Source organism: Enoplosus armatus, chromosome 10, assembly GCF_043641665.1.
Source record: "Enoplosus armatus isolate fEnoArm2 chromosome 10, fEnoArm2.hap1, whole genome shotgun sequence".
In the NCBI taxonomy this organism is placed as follows: Eukaryota; Metazoa; Chordata; class Actinopteri; order Centrarchiformes; family Enoplosidae; genus Enoplosus; species Enoplosus armatus.
This window is the reverse complement of record NC_092189.1, coordinates 9,122,797-9,140,410: the sequence shown is the minus strand read 5'-3', so window position 1 is coordinate 9,140,410 and position 17,614 is coordinate 9,122,797. Positions and strand designations below refer to the sequence as shown.

General features: G+C 43.0%; 1 protein-coding gene across 4 annotated transcripts in view; it reads right to left on the bottom strand.

The window, feature by feature from the left end:
* Positions 1–17,614, bottom strand: part of nlgn3a (neuroligin 3a) — an 87,313-nt gene that overhangs the window by 57,809 nt on the left and 11,890 nt on the right. For all 4 annotated transcript variants that reach the window (XM_070912792.1, XM_070912791.1, XM_070912793.1 and 1 more), the window contains one exon: positions 10,933–11,082. In XM_070912792.1, coding sequence (XP_070768893.1) covers positions 10,933–11,082 — 150 coding nt within the window. The remainder of the gene's footprint in view (positions 1–10,932; positions 11,083–17,614) is intronic.

Sequence of the window (17,614 nt, the reverse complement as noted above, 5' to 3'; positions counted from 1 at the left end):
AAATTAACAGCACCTTTATTATCTGGCATCTTTCTCAAAGCTCTAAGCAGTCACGATTCTGCCTGAACGGGTATAATTCTCACCTCTGTCCTATTTTAATAATATCAAACTCCTACTCGAGAGGTGTGATTAAAAAGCATTGTGACCAGACCTCGTTCACACGCTGTCCCTCCCGATCTTCCTCCCTCTGATTGGTGCATTTCCACCCACTGTACCAGTGCATCACACGCTGTTATTTCGCCCCCCTCCCCCCAGCTGTGCTGCCCACTTCAATCCATTATCCCAAAATGTCCACCTACCTTTGCTTAGCAATCTCCTTCACTACCACCTCAAGTGCCACTCTTTACCAACCACACCCCCGGGGTCGTCGCTAATCCAACCTTATTCCTATCCCCTTTCCTCTCCCCCTCCTACTTTCACCTTGTCAATTCAACATCCTGCTCCTCACCCTCTTCAGACTCCTGCCTCCCGCCTCTGTTAGCCCCTCTGCAGCAGTGCTTTGTGGTGGCAGCTGTGGAGAGTGCCTCCCACACATGCGAGGACTGCTGACCTTGGCGGTCAGGCTCGGCCGCTGCTATGATTAATGCCTCTACAAGACAAGAACCAAGTACCTCAACCTGCCTGGCCAATATATATCTTCTTACAGTACACACATCATTCCTGTCTCAGGACACACCTGATGATGGACAAATCTTAACCTCCATCCTTCATCTTATTGTATCTGCGCTCTAATCCTCCCCCTTCCTACCCTTCACTATGCTGCTGAGAAGGAGTAAAAAAAACTGAAAAAGAGGGAGCTTTAGATTCACTTTTTTTTCATTCTCTGAATGATCAAACATGCTGCACTGGGCTCATCTGGAAGGTGTACATGCTGGTTTCCGTTCGATAATGCTGTTACCTGTACGTATTTTGCCCTGAGGAAGAAGAAGCGCTTGTGTGTTTTTTGGTTGTGAAGTTAAAAATCCCTCAAGGACAAATGCACTAAGAAGAAAAGCTGCGCTGCCATTAGGAGCCCCACACTCCCTCCTAGAGCAGAGAATAAAGCAAAACAAAGCATTCAAGCAATGAATCACCACAGATAGATCTTTCAGGCACCATAAACAAGAAGCCCAATACGAGTTGGGAATAGACTAAAGTTATAAAAAGTCTCAGAAATACAAATATTCACCTTCGGGTATACAACACATCTTGCTTGTGCCATCTTCTGAAAGAGTGATATTTGTTCAAAGACTTCATACAATAGAAACTGTTTTCATTTAATTGATTTTCGGTCCCTGTATCAGTATCTCAGTGGAGGACCAAAACAATAATTTGCAGCTCCTATTACCTAGACTGCATTTTGTTTTCTCTGCCCCTCAATGTACTTTAGTTTGGTAAGGCTAATGATTTAGCATTATCTAATACTACAGTTTATTAGAGTCTAGAACTTTTCAGATATGTTCAGAAATCATAGTTCAGTATTTATACAGTTTAGTATGACCCGGGGAGGACGATAATACATCAATTTTAACAGTTACATATTCCGCAGTCGTGATGTTATATAGCTGATATGCTATACAATGACACATTAAAGGTTGAGGGGACCTTCAATTTATATCCTTGAGAAACCAAGGTCATTTTGCAACTGCTGGGCAATAAACCAGTCCAAACACGACTAAGTATAGCAGGTCACACGAAAGCCCCTGTTGGTGTGAATATATTTTCGGATTTACTGGTGTGGCTATTAAAAGGGCATCTGGCTTTGAAAGCAAAGGCGAAGGCCAGCCAGGGATTCACACACAAAACTCTGAAACGTCTATTTGTGCAAGTTAATAGCCTCTGCCACAAAAACCAAAGGTGAAAGAATAGCTTAATCACTGCATTGGCAACACCTGCCACTGTGCATGCATTGCAGTATGTATCGCCTGTTGGGTACTTTATTTGAGTCTCACACTCAAATACACTCAATTTAAGGACCACTTGAAAAGAGGAAAAAAGTTTTGTCAGCGAGTAGCACACCTGGAAGTTGAGCTCTACCCTCGAATCAGTATTAGGTCAGATTGTGCAGAGGTTGAAGTGGAAATAGGCCATCTCTTGTTGCTCGACCATGCCAGGTCAGATAGCTGCTTGGTAAATATTAGTGCCCTGTCTTCGAGGAGATACTCACATCTCTACCTGCAAAAAACCCCTCTAATTTCAGTGTGCCACTAGACTGAATATGACTAACGTTTGCTAATGTTTGGGAGGCAAAATGAAAGCTTCAAAAGAAGCACATCTTCCATCACTAACAGTTGAGGTCAAACATCCATCAATAAAGCATCTCAAACACTGACACTAAGTTCCATCTGTGCTCTTCTCTCTATTGCCGTCTTTGGGCGAAGTGTTCCATTTTTACACGAGACGCTACAAAGGACCCCTTGACCAGATGAAAGCAATTGTCGGGTTAGCTCTTTGATGTCTTTGTAATGCATATTTACTGTTTTGGTGAAAGTGCTGCGATCATCTAAACATGTTTTCATCTCAGGGAAGTGCTACAGCAAAGCTTGTTTTGAATAGCAGAAAAAAGCCCTACTGTACCATAGAAATTGATTTCTTAATGTCACAGTTTTCTGAAATGTCATGCTCATGAAATATAATGAGCTTTGTTCCTGTTTCCATTTGTTGTAAGATGAAAAAGAAGGACAAATTCTCATTAAAAATACATCAGCAATCGGAGTTCAAGTCACAACAGTGAGAGGAAATTTGTTGTTCAGTCAGTGTCGAACAGCTTCGTACGACGCTGCTATGATGATTGCAGGTGGTTAGACTTAAAAAAACAAAACATCTTGAAAGTAATTCATATAGCGGCCCTTCAATATATCTGGTTATACTTCATAGCAATTGGATATATCTAAAATCAAATACATTTCTGATTTAAATTATCATGAGAAGAATCTGAAAGTGGGAGGCAATGGATAATGGAAGAATTAACTAAGCATTATGTCTGTCAGCAGTGGGGTTGGGATGACCATGTCAAAGTATCCATAAAACCAGCACAAATACTACAATACTACAAAGAAAGAAGCATCGCTGTGTCCATATTTCACTTTCTAATTTAGTAACTGTGATTTTTTTTTTTGTAGCAGAGGCAGCCAATGAGACCAAATGAAAACAAATGAATTCTCCGCAGCTGTGAGCTCAAAATGATCAGATGGTAATTTGTTTTCGGAAAAATAAACCCACAATATACAATTTGCAGATTGTCACGTTACCTGAACATCTTTAAAACTGATCCCATATCAAAACATGCCGGAAATGAGCTGTTGGTTGTAGGAAACATTCAGTTTGCATGACCAGTAACTTACTTCACCTCTGATATGCCTGCAGGAGAGAAACAGTGAGGCTGAGATCAGTAAAACTACTACTACTAATACTGCATGAAGGCAATGCTGCCAGGAAACCCAGTTAGAGCTTCCAGATTTTGGACTTCCCAGCAATGTGTGAAAACACAATTAGTCCTGATTGGTTCCCCTACCTAAACAACTGACTAAATCAGGGAGGTCTCCAGCATTTGAAATGACACACTCTCTGGATGTGGTGGAGACTGCGCTGTCTGCCAATCAAAGCCTAGCGCCGTGACTGACGACTTACTTTTCAAATGCAATCAAGACATACAGAAATAATTATTATTAAGCGCATTGTGCTCTTTCAGAAACATCATAATCAAAAACAATTTAATGAAATGTTAATAACACAGAACCTTTAAATGTGCTTTACTTAAAAACCATCACACATGAAGAAGCTTCTCGGTTCTGTTGTGTAAGTGCTGTTTCATTGGCTCCATTATTTCTAGGGGCTCAGTCCTACTCAGCATTATTCCCTTTCAGTTTTAATCAATACTTTTCAAGAGATTTAAGCTGGAAAGGAAGCATCTTCTTGGGGACTGGTGAAAAGCCGCACACTGAGAAACAATAGGCCCCATCTCAGCCCTGTTTTGCACAGCAAGATGTTTGTTGCAGTGTGTCTGGGAAGAGCGGCTTAAGAGTTAATTTCCTGGCAGTGATTTGTAGGAGAGCAGCATCAACAAGCTGCTGCAGACTAGAGCATGAAAACCATTACTTCAATCCCTCACTCTCTGACATTAATAGGATGAATAAATGTTTTTGTTCTCTGCTTAATTTGGATGAATTCATCCAAATGGCAATGCAAACAAGTAAATATCCATCTCAGCTCCCCTCCTGATAATAGAAGACAAAGAAAACTCACTCTGCCTTCGCTTTTTCTTCCACCTACTGTTCGAGAATTCCTCTGCTCAGCGCCAGGCTCATATATCAGATGATAACCAAAATGACTGAGACTGGGAACACTTACTGAGGGAGGCTCTTTATTTTAAGTCTATTCACCCTCGCCACACAGGAGGTTGTCATGTCGAGTTTTATTCCGTAGTAACTCACAGAGTGATTTTTGTGATCCCAGACAACCGATGTGACAAATGAGATGCACCCAGACAGATTATATCCTGCACATGAACTCATTTTCACATTCATCATTTTATAAAAGTGGTGCAAGGATACAATAAAATCACCGAAGCAGGAGCATAGTATTTTGCATCAAAGAGAGATACAACACAACAACATAGACCCCATTTACACTTAGCCACTTCATGTGTGTTGGATAGGAAGTGTAAAGTCATCCAAGAAGCATTCAAGAGGGGTTGTGTAAATACATCCATCTACCCAAGATGTATTTGTAATTTTTACACCTCCCAAGTGTAACTACGTCGGGGAGCAGAGGGCCTGTCCCCTGTGATAATAGCAGATGAAGTTACATGAAAATTACACTGAAATGAGCTGTTTATTAGCTGTGTATCCAGCGTTCTTACTGTTATCAGAGGTGGAAATTAACAAAATACATTCACTAAAGTAATGTACTTGAGTACAACAAACAGTTCCTTGCCAAGTATTTTAATTTTATGCTTCTTTATTCTTTTATTTACCTACATTTATTTGGCAGGTGCTAATTAGCTGCAGCTGCAGATGATGATTTTTAAAACTTCCCATGAGCATATGAAATATAATGCTATACAGTGAATTAAACCACATGACAGTGTATAAAACGGCCAGCTACATTAAAATGCAGCATATTATTCAACAAAATAATAATATATAATTGCTGTAATATAGAAAAATTCAACAGAGAGAGAGACAAATTTGGTTGCATAGTGAACACTTTTACATGCCAATAATACTATACAAGATTTTTAAGTCCTGTACTAAATGCAATTCATCCATGTGTTTGTGTTTGTAGCTGTTAGCTGGCTAGCTGTTATTGCTCACCGTTCATTTTTGTATCTAAGGGCACAAGTCATTCTTTTTCTGGTGTTTTGGCAGCTTCAGGTACATTACCACCTCCGTCTGGACTGGCGGTGGGCTGATCCAGATTTGCCTGTAGTCCAGGACCAACAAGGCGGATTGCAATCAGATTTGTGATCAGGCCAACAGAGATGCATATATATGTAAATGAAAGTGTATTAAATCACATCTGGAGTTTATTCAAATATCAGACAAAATCAGACAAATTGATGTAAGCGGTTCCTCAGACAGGAAGTATCCAGATGACATTCAATAGTATAACTACTTAACCAACATCCAGCAGAACACAGTGTCTGGGTCAGGAGGCTATGAGCACACTGGGCGCTATTCAGCTCTCAGTGGAGCTCAGCAGTACTTCTGTAGTGAAAAACAACTATAAAAAATTGTGTTATAGACTATCTTTTGCTCTCCAACAATGTTCACACACAGCCACAAATATCCTCCGCTCCCCAAATCCCTGGCTGAATTACCAGCAGTCACCATCTTTTGTTTACGAGAGGGACATAACAGAGAAAGGCAGAGTCACTTACCGCACACAGAATATCTCTGGCAATTGAGCGAATCGATGCTAAATCACCTGCGCTGCAGCGTCTGCACTGCTTTCACGTATGCTCATACAGTAGGTTGAGGTTAGTTTGATTGGATCTATCTACTATTCTTTTCAAAGGCCTGAATATCTTGGGTGGAGCGAAGTGACGGTCCATAGCGGCAGCGGTCCCACCATGAAATGGCTGTGATCAGAGAGATACAGGAGATAGACATCAAAGGTCACAAATAAACCCTGTCAGAGGTGAAACCTCTCCACAAGTACAGACTGCACTTGACCACTCTGCTTTTTAGAGCAGTGGGCTGAGAGGAAGAGTCTCACCTTGGGTTTTGGCAAGAGAAGCTGCCTTTGTTAATTTTTAATGCATTTGGAAACTAGTAATTAAGTCCCCCCCCCACCCCAATGGACTGGGAAATTGACATGCTCTGGAGAGCCAGTGAGTAATTATATTTGTAAAGAGCAGTGATACAAGATACTCCCCTCTGACTGGGACTCATTACACATCATTAGAGAGGCGCGGCAACTAGGCACGTGCACGCGCACCACGTGCACTTACCACACACACACATGCACATGGGCGGAGAAGTCACACACTTTGGGACACACAATGTCTCTTTCTCTCTCTCTATCTCACACACACACACACACACACACACACACACACACGTACACACGCACACACGGATCAATGAGCAGAAGTCCAAACACTGTTTCTCTTTGGTAAACAAACTCTGCTCTTCAGGTCCCTGACCTGAGCAGGGCGGGACAAGTCCTAACAAGACGGTCTGGATGGTGTAAAAACTCTATTCTCCATATCTCATCTGGTGAAAATCATACTGCGGTGGGTCAATAAGTAATTAAAGATTAAATCTGATATGAGTTCCCATTCATCTAAATAGCAAAAGGTTGAGATATGAAAGTTTCCAAATGGGGCCCCGGGAGAATTGTGGTCCACCCTTTGAAGCAATAATTACCATTACAGCAGCGTAGGGCTAAGAGCTGCAGGGGGATGATAGACCAGCCCTAGAAACTTAGTGGACTCCTCTTTAATTGGAACAGGAGTGGCAGCGACTCGACACATCAGAGTCTCCGAATAGAATTGGTACAACTCTCCTCCGTGTTACCACTTCTTTCTGCAGTACTCCTCCTCTCTCTCTCTCTGCAGTCCATTTCTCTTTTTTCTCTCTGTGAGTTTATTCTCACTTTGTGTTTCACTGTGCAATCCACGGCCGCCATGCACACATTATCAATCCACGCTGATATATGGACTAAATCCACTGCGGCCTGTCTTTTTGGAAAACACCAAACAAATGCTTAATCTATATTTCATAGCACGCTGAGGACCAACGTTCAGTAATTTTGCTCCATTTGAGTGAAATGTTGAAAAGCCCTGTAAAGCCTGAAATAGTGTTACTACAAAAAATTGTGTAACGAAAATAAAACCGAATGCAATAGATAAATAAAACATTCATCGCTGACGTTTACGAAGGCTCTGTACTGTCCAATTTGTTGAAATTTGTTGGTGAAAATGTTCTCCACATTAAAAATGCTTTCAGTACAGATTTGTTAGAGAGGGCTGTTGTTGCCTAATAGTTTAGGCCTATTATTTCTGTGAAAAGAGTTAAATATTCAGATTGTTGTGTGTATTTCAAAGGTGTTTACTGCATTATTAATGCCATATTCAGATTGTGCAGGGACGGTGGGAGAGCTATATTAGTGTCAGAAAGCGTAGTTTGAGTTGCCTTGTCTGCTCTCACTTTAAACTCATTATCTTGTCTAATTCTCTCTGCCTCCATTATTCCCTCATCCCTTTAAGCAGCCTAATTAAAAGAGCTTTCATTTTTTCATTAATATTTATTTATTTATTTATTTATTTTGCATTTCTGCATGAAACTGCTTCAACCTGCGCAGAATCTAAATTACTGATTTCTTTTTTTCTTTCATTATTCAAACGAAGGGAGTCCTGCTGCATAGTGCTGGAGTTGAAGCAGAAGAAAAGATGCAAAAAACTGGAGTATTTGCTCTCAGCCAGCCGTCAGATGACTTGATGTTACACTGCAAGTGTTTAGCTTTCAACTGTGTGTGCAGTGGCTAATGTACAGTAGCCAGTACAAACAGTTAATCTACTCCACTTAACGCTGTCTAGACTAGATTAATGCTGAAACTGTTAGCAACACGCATTTTCAAAAAAAAAAAAACTGTAAAGAAAAATAAAATAAGACATGTAATTACGATTTCTCATGTTCTGAGTATTGCAATTCACACTTTATGACTGAAAATCTTCAGACAGCTTAGTGTTAATTGGCCCATCATGGTCTGATTTCTCCCTGGCCTTGGTTTTATTTGGTTTATATGAGTGTGTCTGTAATAACAGTTTAAAGCCGTACCATGGGGAGATTATCAGACCATGCTACAGCGATGGACATTATCGCTCTACTACATGCATCACTTCTTCTCTGCTCATTTCTCAGAATGGCTGCTGGGGAGCTCACCAAGAGAGCTGCTTTGTGAACTGTATGTGTGTGTGTACGTCTGTGCATGTTTTTAAGTGCGTGTGTGTGTTTGTGCATGTGGGCAAATCGCATCTGTATGTGTATGTCTGTGTGTGTGTGTGTGTGTGTGTGTGTGTGGATTGTCTTTGTGTCTCACGGTCTGCACTCACTGTGTGTTTGTTTGTGTGAATACTAGCATGTATGTGAGCGTGCACATGCTCAGAGTACTCGTATGTGGTGTTTGAGGGGTGTGTGTGCATGCATGTAGAATGACATTTAGCGAAATGTGGCAGTGAGAGAAGAAACATCTGACTCATAATTGAAGTGCCATGAAAGAAATATGATCATGAATCTGTATTAGGCTTACGTGCTCAGCTTTAAACCAGCGGCAGGAACACGAGGCAGCGTGCTCGGCCAGTACTACGACTACCTTACCACCCTGAAGGCTGATTACAGCGCTCAAAATGATACCCCACAAAAAAATGACGGAGGAAAACACAGCGCATTCAAGGCGAGCAATCTTGATGACAAAATCGATAGGCCATAGCGCTCTCATCTCCATCAAAAAGAGAGTCTCAGGATGAATGTAGTTGTGCCCGTGTGATTCAACCACACCAGTCATCTCAATGTCCTGGAGGGTAAAGCAGCACCGCTCCTCCGTCACCCTCCTGCTCGTGACATGTGGAGCTCTCTGAGCAGCAAGGTGAGGCAGAACGCTCCTTTAAGGATAAGGCTGGTGATATTCTAGATTTTTCTTGTTTTCAACAAATGCCATGAAAAGACCAACAATGAATTGATCATACTAACAAGTGCGTGCAGCCAAAGCCTGATATAGTTCAGTGGTCCGCAACGTTTTTGCCTTTTGACCCTTTAAAACAAAGCCATGTGTGGTTATGACGCCTCGTCACAGATTGTACATTTCGCTCAACCAAAGTCATTTTTCCACTCTCAAACTGTTTCATGTGAATCAATTTTAGAGGCAAGAAATGGTAAAACTATTCAATGTATAACAAGAAAAAATTAAAGACTTGATTTTAACACAGCACAATTGTTTTATGAAGCAGATATTTTTTCTTTTTCTTTACTATCTTGTTAATCATCCTGTGACCGCTCAGGGAGACACTGATATAGCTTATTCCTCTGCGCCATAGACCTCCACTGTTGCCCACCATTGCAGTGGGTGACATGTTCCTTCATCATGATGATCATGGACACTGTAGTTTATTTGAGTCAGTGCTGCAGCACACCAAACGTGTAATAAAGCAAAACTATGTATCTTTTGAAAGAAGAAACAGCACATGCATTCTCTTACAAATAAAACCGTATTCATGACTCATAAAACACACACTTGCTCAATTCACTCTACTCAAGGGTTTTGCTGCAGGAGTCTTACTTGGTCTGGTATGAGCAGTAACTTACAGTTGCTAATGCTAGCTGTAGACAGTACGGAGTCAGTTTGCTGACTTTATGACTCTACTCTTCTTTGCTGGTGTTTATTATACGTTACATTTTCACCATTATTCCATAACTGCCACTTGCGCCCACCGTGGCTGCTGTTTAGCAAATATTCACTTTCTGCGGCTGAAAACTGTCCCCAACAAATGTAATATGTTTGAGTAACACCTTGGAACTAAATATAGAACTATATATTTGTGACCTCTTTTTAAAGATTTACATATTCAGTTGGAGCCAATGGGCTTGGGGCTGCGAGTCAGACAGACAGTGCAGATAAATCTGAAAGTATTGAGTGACAGATTTATGAATTGTGGATTTTGGTGTTTTCATGGGATTTGTTGACCAACGGAAACATACAGAACAACACTAGCCGACGGCAGCCAACAATAGTCCAAATCTGAGGCAATGTTCCAAACAAATGCAAACAACAACATTTCATATTCAAAGTGTTTGTAGTCAGTACACATCCACTCTAAATGTAAAAAATGTGTGAGGAGGGAAATCAGCTGTGTCAGAGAGATGGATGGAAAAGGTACAAAGCTTGGGTAGTGTGCTAACAAACTCCATTTTGTGTTGCTGCAGCTGTTTCCATGGAGCTCTCTCTCCCTCTCTTTTGCTCTCTCTCTCTCTCTTTCTCTGCTTCTCCACTCCCTCTCTCTCTCTCTCACACACACACACGCGTCTGAAAGAGGATTCAGCTGTGTGAGTCAATCTGCAACCGACCACAACTCAGAGAGAGAACCCCTCGTTCTCCCTAACACTCTTCTCCTCTCCTCTATCTCTCTAGCATCACGCCCATCTCATCATTTTTTTCCCAACCTCATTACAATAATTTCTTAATTTATTCTAAACCCCAGTCACAACAACAAACCCACATTCAGCACACTCAATTACTGTGATTTTGATACACGAGCACCACATCAACAAGAAGCACAGGAACCAGTCCATGTATTTGCGGTGCTGTGTTTTCCCCCTCTGCCTTATTTGGAGTGTACGTGGCAATCAGCAGTGCTCATTACACCTAGCTGACCTACAAAGATGGCCCAGAAAAAATTGTCCTTGAAGGAGGAGGTGAAGAAGAAGAAAAAAGAGAGGAAAAGAGACTTACCGAGGACTCCAACGCGGTAGTTGAGAGTGATAACGATGACATTTCCGTAGCTGGCCAGGACGCTCCCATCGATCATGTTGCCCGTCCCCTCCATGTAGGACCCTCCGTGGATGTAGACCATCACAGGCTTGGCCCCAGTGTCTCGTATGTCTGCAAGAGCGGCCATCATTAACACATTCACATTGCCGTCCACCCACTCCGATTAAGGGTCAGCTCAGATTCAGATACAGCAGATACAGCACATGGTGGCCACAAACAGACAAGCTGACGGTCACCTCTCAGATACCAGCTGTAAGGACACAGTCTGCTGGCCTACTAATGGAAAACGGAGGCAATGTTCTATCATATCTGCTCTATGAGAAAGAAATTAATGTCCACTCATTATGTCGAGTTCAACTCTATTATAGTAATTGGACATCTCAACTGAAAATGTGGCTTGTCATTTACCATGTTAAATATTTATCATATAAACCAAACTATTAGGGTTGTATTTAGCTTTGTGTTGCCTTCCAGGAGGAAGACCCACTTCCCAATATAGAGATGCAGGAAGCCATTAGGGAGAATAAAGAGAGAGGTACTCTGACACATCTCCTAACCAGGGAGAAGGCTAATCTGGCTTGACAGTGATAGGGAAAACGCACCGGCTAATTACACAATGCTACCATGCACCTCCTTTTTTGCACAGGCCTATCTCTGTGCAACAATTTATTTGCACGGCCTTGCTTGGCATTGCAGGCAGTTAAATTTGTGCTTCAGTTTTGGTAAAATGTTGTTTATTCTATTCCCGAACCAGGGCTTGATACCCAGCTGGAGCGACACTCCAGCCAGATAAAGCACATCCAGAGGTAGAGGGAAGAAAAAAGCCTCTGTCTGAGGAATAGACTGAATTACTGGCTGGCTAGCTAGAGCTGGGAGACAAGACAAGAAACTCTCTCTCATTTTCACTCCTGCTCCCCCCGCGTTCTGTGTAGCTTCTCGCCTTCCCCACCCTCACTTTGTATCGCTTTCACTCACAGACTCTCCCCTGTCTCTCCCTGTTTCTCTCCCGCCTTCCCCCCATCTCTGTCCAACTCCCTGCCTCCCTTCTTCCCCCCCTAAGCCCTGAGAGTGGTGAGAATGAGAGAGGGTGGGAGGGCAAAGAGTGAGGAAGACAGAGAGAGAGAGAGAGAGACACAAAGACAGACCGGAAGGAAAGAAGATAGAAGGACAGAAGGAAAGGACGAAAATAAAAAAGGAAAGACCGGAATAAAGACATAAAAAAGAAAGAAAGAAAAAAAAGAGAAAGCAATGGGCTCAGATTTAAAAGGGGAGTATTGTATTCTGGTTGCTATGGTGACTGAGAGCCAAAATTCAAAATCCTCAAGAACAGCTAATCGCAGGCCACATCCTGCACAGCCCAATCTGCATCCATCTGCAGGCACTGCTCGTCGTTATGCACCCCATCACATTAGCATGCTCAACACCGAGGACAACTACTTAAACGCATTTTGTAGAGACACGGTTTTTCTGTAACCCCTATAGCAGAGCTCAGCCTTGATTCACAGGTTTTTTTTCTCCAATATTCCCTTGGTTATTCATGGCCCCGTTACATTTAAAAGCAAAGCAATAACTTGTATATGATGCTGCCTTATTCATGGCTTTCTTTATCTTGCTGGTATCTGAGAAGGCTACACAGTGAAATGTGATTTATAGCTGACACTTCTCTATGCACACACTTATCTTAGACAAGAGGAGGAGGGGATGCATGGGGTGAGAAAGCATGAAAGGTACAGTCAGAGAGGGGAAAGGGGGGAGGGGGGACGGGAGGGAGAAAGGGAGAAAAACAGCAAAACGATATCCTACACAGGCTAGTCAAACAAATGGGCCACAGATACAAAGAGAGAATGGCAAAGAGGAAGAAGGAACAGGGGGCAGAAATAAGAAAAAGAGATTAGTCATGTCAATGTTATCAGTCACCTCTTTTGTTGATTCACATCGGGTCTCCATGACAACAGTTAAATCCCTTTGGGAGAGCGATACAAGACATTGAAGCTCCACTTGTTCTAATCTATTTATTGACTTGATCTGATGTGGGAGGTGTCACAGAGATGTGATGTACAGTTCTCACTGACACTGATTCATGTCAGCGGGAAATATACATGCAACAAATCCCAATTGGACTTTTGGTTTACAGTGAGAAATAATAACTCTTTCAAGATACTTCCACATCTGGGTTGCAGCATGGCCTGATGTGGAGGTAATGAGGTGAGTAGCTCTCCTTAACCAATCAGATCAGAGCTTTACCGGTAACCTGGCGGAACAGGTGACTAAGTGGCTGACATCAACACACATATATTCATAGCATCAAACTGTAGCACAGAGCTCTGTGCTAGAAAAGAAACACAGATAGAATCATTAATGCACAGACTGGTATATTTGCAATAAGAATCCATGCACAACGAGTTGAAAACAAAAAAAAGACAAATAAACTCATGTTTCGGAGATGAACAAAAGAAAATCTGTGCACGATAGAAATGTAGATGAAAGCGGGTGTGCAATGAAGAGTGAGCTGAACAGAAAAAATAATTTATATAACACATTTCTCTCAGTCAGACAAGTGGGATGATGCAGCATCGACTATACAGTTACACACACTCACACACTCCCAGTACATGTTGTACAAACAGCTAATAACTGTATCACAGTATAGAAAATATATGAAAAATATGCCAATAATTCAAAGTTCTTCAGTTCACTACACTTCACCCCAGTTAAATAGAAAGTTGGGGACAGTCACACCTAAGTGGAGTTTAGCAGGACCTGAGGAGCACAACCTTTTCATAGGTGCATCACAGTGGCTCCGGACTGATTGGAGTGCCAGTGGGAGGCGTGGGCTGAGCCTCTAAGTGTTGCTGCTGCAAGTGAAATCCACCAGGAGGGCAAGGAGCACTTGTTCCTTCCTCCTCTGTCTTATCCCCCCCCCACCCCACGCCCACCCCTTTACCTCCACCTTTTTGTCCTTTGCTTCTCACTCCATTGAAAAGAGTCAGTCATATATCTGACATTAAGCGCCCCCAGAAGCGGCCTTGACACTCTGGAGTGGGGCCGGACAAAGGCGAGTGAGATAAGTGTCGGTGGCATTCACTGTGTCAACACTTGGTGAAACATGGTGGCTGTCAGCAGCTATCAGTAGAGGTCTGAGGTGGGGGGGGGGTGACAATGTCCTGATGTGGCAGGACATGACATGCACCCTACTGTAGTGGTCTTGTCAGGCCAAGCTTCACGCTTCAGTCATGACAAGTCCATTACTGGCCATGTTCACATTTGAAAACAGCATTTAGTTTAACTGGGGAGCTCCTTGCAAAACAGGCTGTGTAATTACACCGAATTATACAGCAGCTTGTGCCGTTGCACAAGTCACTGACAGTATTCTGAATGTTACTGAATGTCCGCTTAATATTCCCTTTATGCTGGATCAAATGAACTAGCACTGTGTGTGACTAGGCCTTGGAGGGGGTAAAAAAAAGAAGTGAAGGAACACACAGTAGCAAATTTTCTATTTTGGACTCTCAGAAGACAGTGGAAGGAGGATCACGAAAAAAAAAAAAAAAAAGCTGTTGCATAGCTGTTGCTATTTTAAGAGAGTGGACTGCACATCATCAGGAGTGATGGGATGGCCAGGAAAAGAGCACCTCATAGTTGGAGCGTGTCAGATTCCACCATATCTTCCAAAACACTTGACATTTCTGAGAGTAACTGAGGTCCGTCTTATGTTTATAAAGAAAATCTGAACACGGCATCGGGTATATGAAAGGGGAGATGTGTGTGAGTGTGAGTGTGCCCCTGCTATGAATCTTGACATCAATACAGTAAATGTAATGGGAAGAATGACCTTTGTGTGAAGGTGACTTTTTGCTCCCTGGCTGGTGTGCTTGTGTGTTAAATATGATGTAGGCAACAGGGCAGACAGAGAGCGGTGTGTGTGTGTGAGGATAAAAAGAAAAGAGAGGCAGGGATAGACGCCAGCTGGGTAAAATAAAAGGGAAGACACGGTGAGAAGCCTACAAGGCTATTAGCCAAAGCTCCCTACAGTTGGCCTGGATCTAGATGAGAGGAGGAGGCTGTAGAGGTGCTGTCATCCTTAAGACTCGCAGACAGCTGTTTGCTCCTCGAGTGAATGAGGACTAACCCTTTAGTCTTTCAGGGAAGTCTGCTGTCCTTGGTGCGAGCCACAAAAGCTGACATTATACTGTACAAACCCACTGAAGGGTTGACGATAGCACACCAATAAACACATTACAGAAGTGCACAGCCCAAACCCTCTCAGACGTGCTGTGGCACTGCAGAAGGAAAGAGTCAAAGTGACTCAGTCAACTAATTCAAAGCCTATCTCCACTCTTGTTCCATTCTCAAGGTTTTTTCAAAAGCAGCGTGTTTTTACATGTTTCTGCCTTGCCAATTATTTTGTGCCACTCAAGAGTAAAGGACAAAGGGAAAAAAAATAGATGACAGTAACAGTCTGGCTCCCCCATCCTTTGAAATGGCTCAAATGATGCCCTTGTGGTTCCGCCATTAGCAGCAATGCTTATCTTGGAAAGAAGCTGAGCAGCAGCATTCCAAATATCTCCGCATAAATGGGCTTCAAGGGGCACGATTCCTCATCCCAGCCACATCAGAGAGAATAGGATAGTGGCAGGAGGGAGAGAATGGTGTATGAATTGCCGCCACTGTCGATTCACCAGTCTCCAGCCTGCCCGGGCTGAGCTGAGGGCTTTGCTGGATGGGGATCCAGTCAGGCCTGTGCAATGGAATTAATGGTAATACCCAGGCAGGTGGAGCTCAGCTCTGCTCCCTGGCATAGCAACGATGGAGAGCTTCTCTGAGGGTGGGGGAATGTGTGTGTGTGTATGTGTGTTGTCTTCTTCGGTGTTTGCTTCTAGAGCTTGGAAGCAAGCATTGTGTGTGTGTACAAGTGCGTGCATGTGTACATGCCTCACTGATTTAATGGATGTGGGTGTACATGTCTGAGTGTGTGCACACTCACGCTGGGTGGAAGCATTCCTCCTGATTAGAGCTAGAGTCTCAAAGTGCCAAATGGCATAGACACACACACGCGCGCATACACACATTTATTTTTCATCAGTGGGAGAGGGCCGAGACAGCAGTAGCGCGCGAGACACTCTAGAGGTGGAGTGGGGACGGCTGCCTCTTTCCGCCTAACACTGGGCACAGTACATCGCCACCACTGCCATGTTCCACGTGGGAGATTTAGCTCCTACACAGCCTCACTTCCTCTATTTACATGCCCACCTTTATCTAACAACAGCAGGTAGGTGATTGAAAGCTCGCGCTCCCTTTTTACAGTGCAATAACAGCCTCTGTAAAATTCAGTCTTGATTGTGGGCCGATGTAAATCACAGCAACTTGGCCCACACACTCTTGCTGCTGGAGGGTGTGTTGCGTAGAATTTGAATGCAGTCTGGGGGTGCCAGGGGGTTGACTGTTGCTCAGACAGACAGGCGGACACACAAAGGGACAGATAGAAAAACACAGGAAGAGACAAACACACAGAGAGGCTAAGAGGGAGAGCCTCAGGGACAGCCAGCGGACAGAAAGAGATATACAGTATAAAAAGGTCATTATAGTCCTCGCTATGTATTTCACTTTCTTTATCTTCTCATCTCAGTTGAATGTTTTTATTGGCTGCTCCACGGCCTTTTTATTGTAAATTTATATATTACTATTCCATTACATATGTTACTTACATTTCTTTGGCAATGTGAGAAATCCTTTATTGTTCCAATAAAACTTATTTGAATTAGAATTTAAGAGCGTGTCTGGAGGGTTATAACAGGCAGGAGGGCGGCTCAAATACGGTGGAGGGAGGAGGGAATTAGCCCAGGATAGACAGATTGCCAACTGAGACAGCATGGTAATGTTGGGATGAACAGACTGAGAGATGGAGGGGGTTAGGCAGAGGAACCAGACAAGGCAGCAGCTCTCTGGACTGAATGAGAATATGTGGATAAGAGGTGAGTGAGTGGGAGATCTGCTTGTGTTCGGATTCTACTGGCCTTTAAATTTAACTTGAATACAAATGTTTGATTTTCATTGGTAATGCGTGCAGTTCATTTACTGTAGACAAGGACATTGCTATTACCCGCAATAATAGCATAGCCACTTGTGAGAGCAGCAGTATGTAAGACAGCTTACAAGGACTTTGGGGTTTGTGCAGTGTACTCAACCATCCTTCAGTGACGAGTGAAGGGAAGTCTTTTTATCGCAGAGGTAACAGTTCTCTTCGGGGGGAATTACAGAGAGACAGAGGGGCGTCTCTGAACACTGGTTTCATATGTCGGGCCATGACACTTCAAAACAGACACATCCACCAGAACAATGAAAATCTTCTGGATCATATTTAGGGATTGATGGCCAACTCTGTCACACATGCATTAGTTACAGTGCTGTGGCAGAGATTCTGCTGGGACCGTATTGTGCTGCTACGGTGATGCTCTGTAAATAGCATTAGTCGCGCTCAGTAAAGAATAGACTTGTCACATTTTCAGAGAGGCTAGTCTTGCACAACAGCTTGGAGACCAAGCCACTGTGTGCGCATGCAAAGACTTGCCAGACAAAGGGATCGGCACTTGTCAGCAATTTTGAACGGACTTAGGACTACATACACAGATGCATGTGGGCTTGC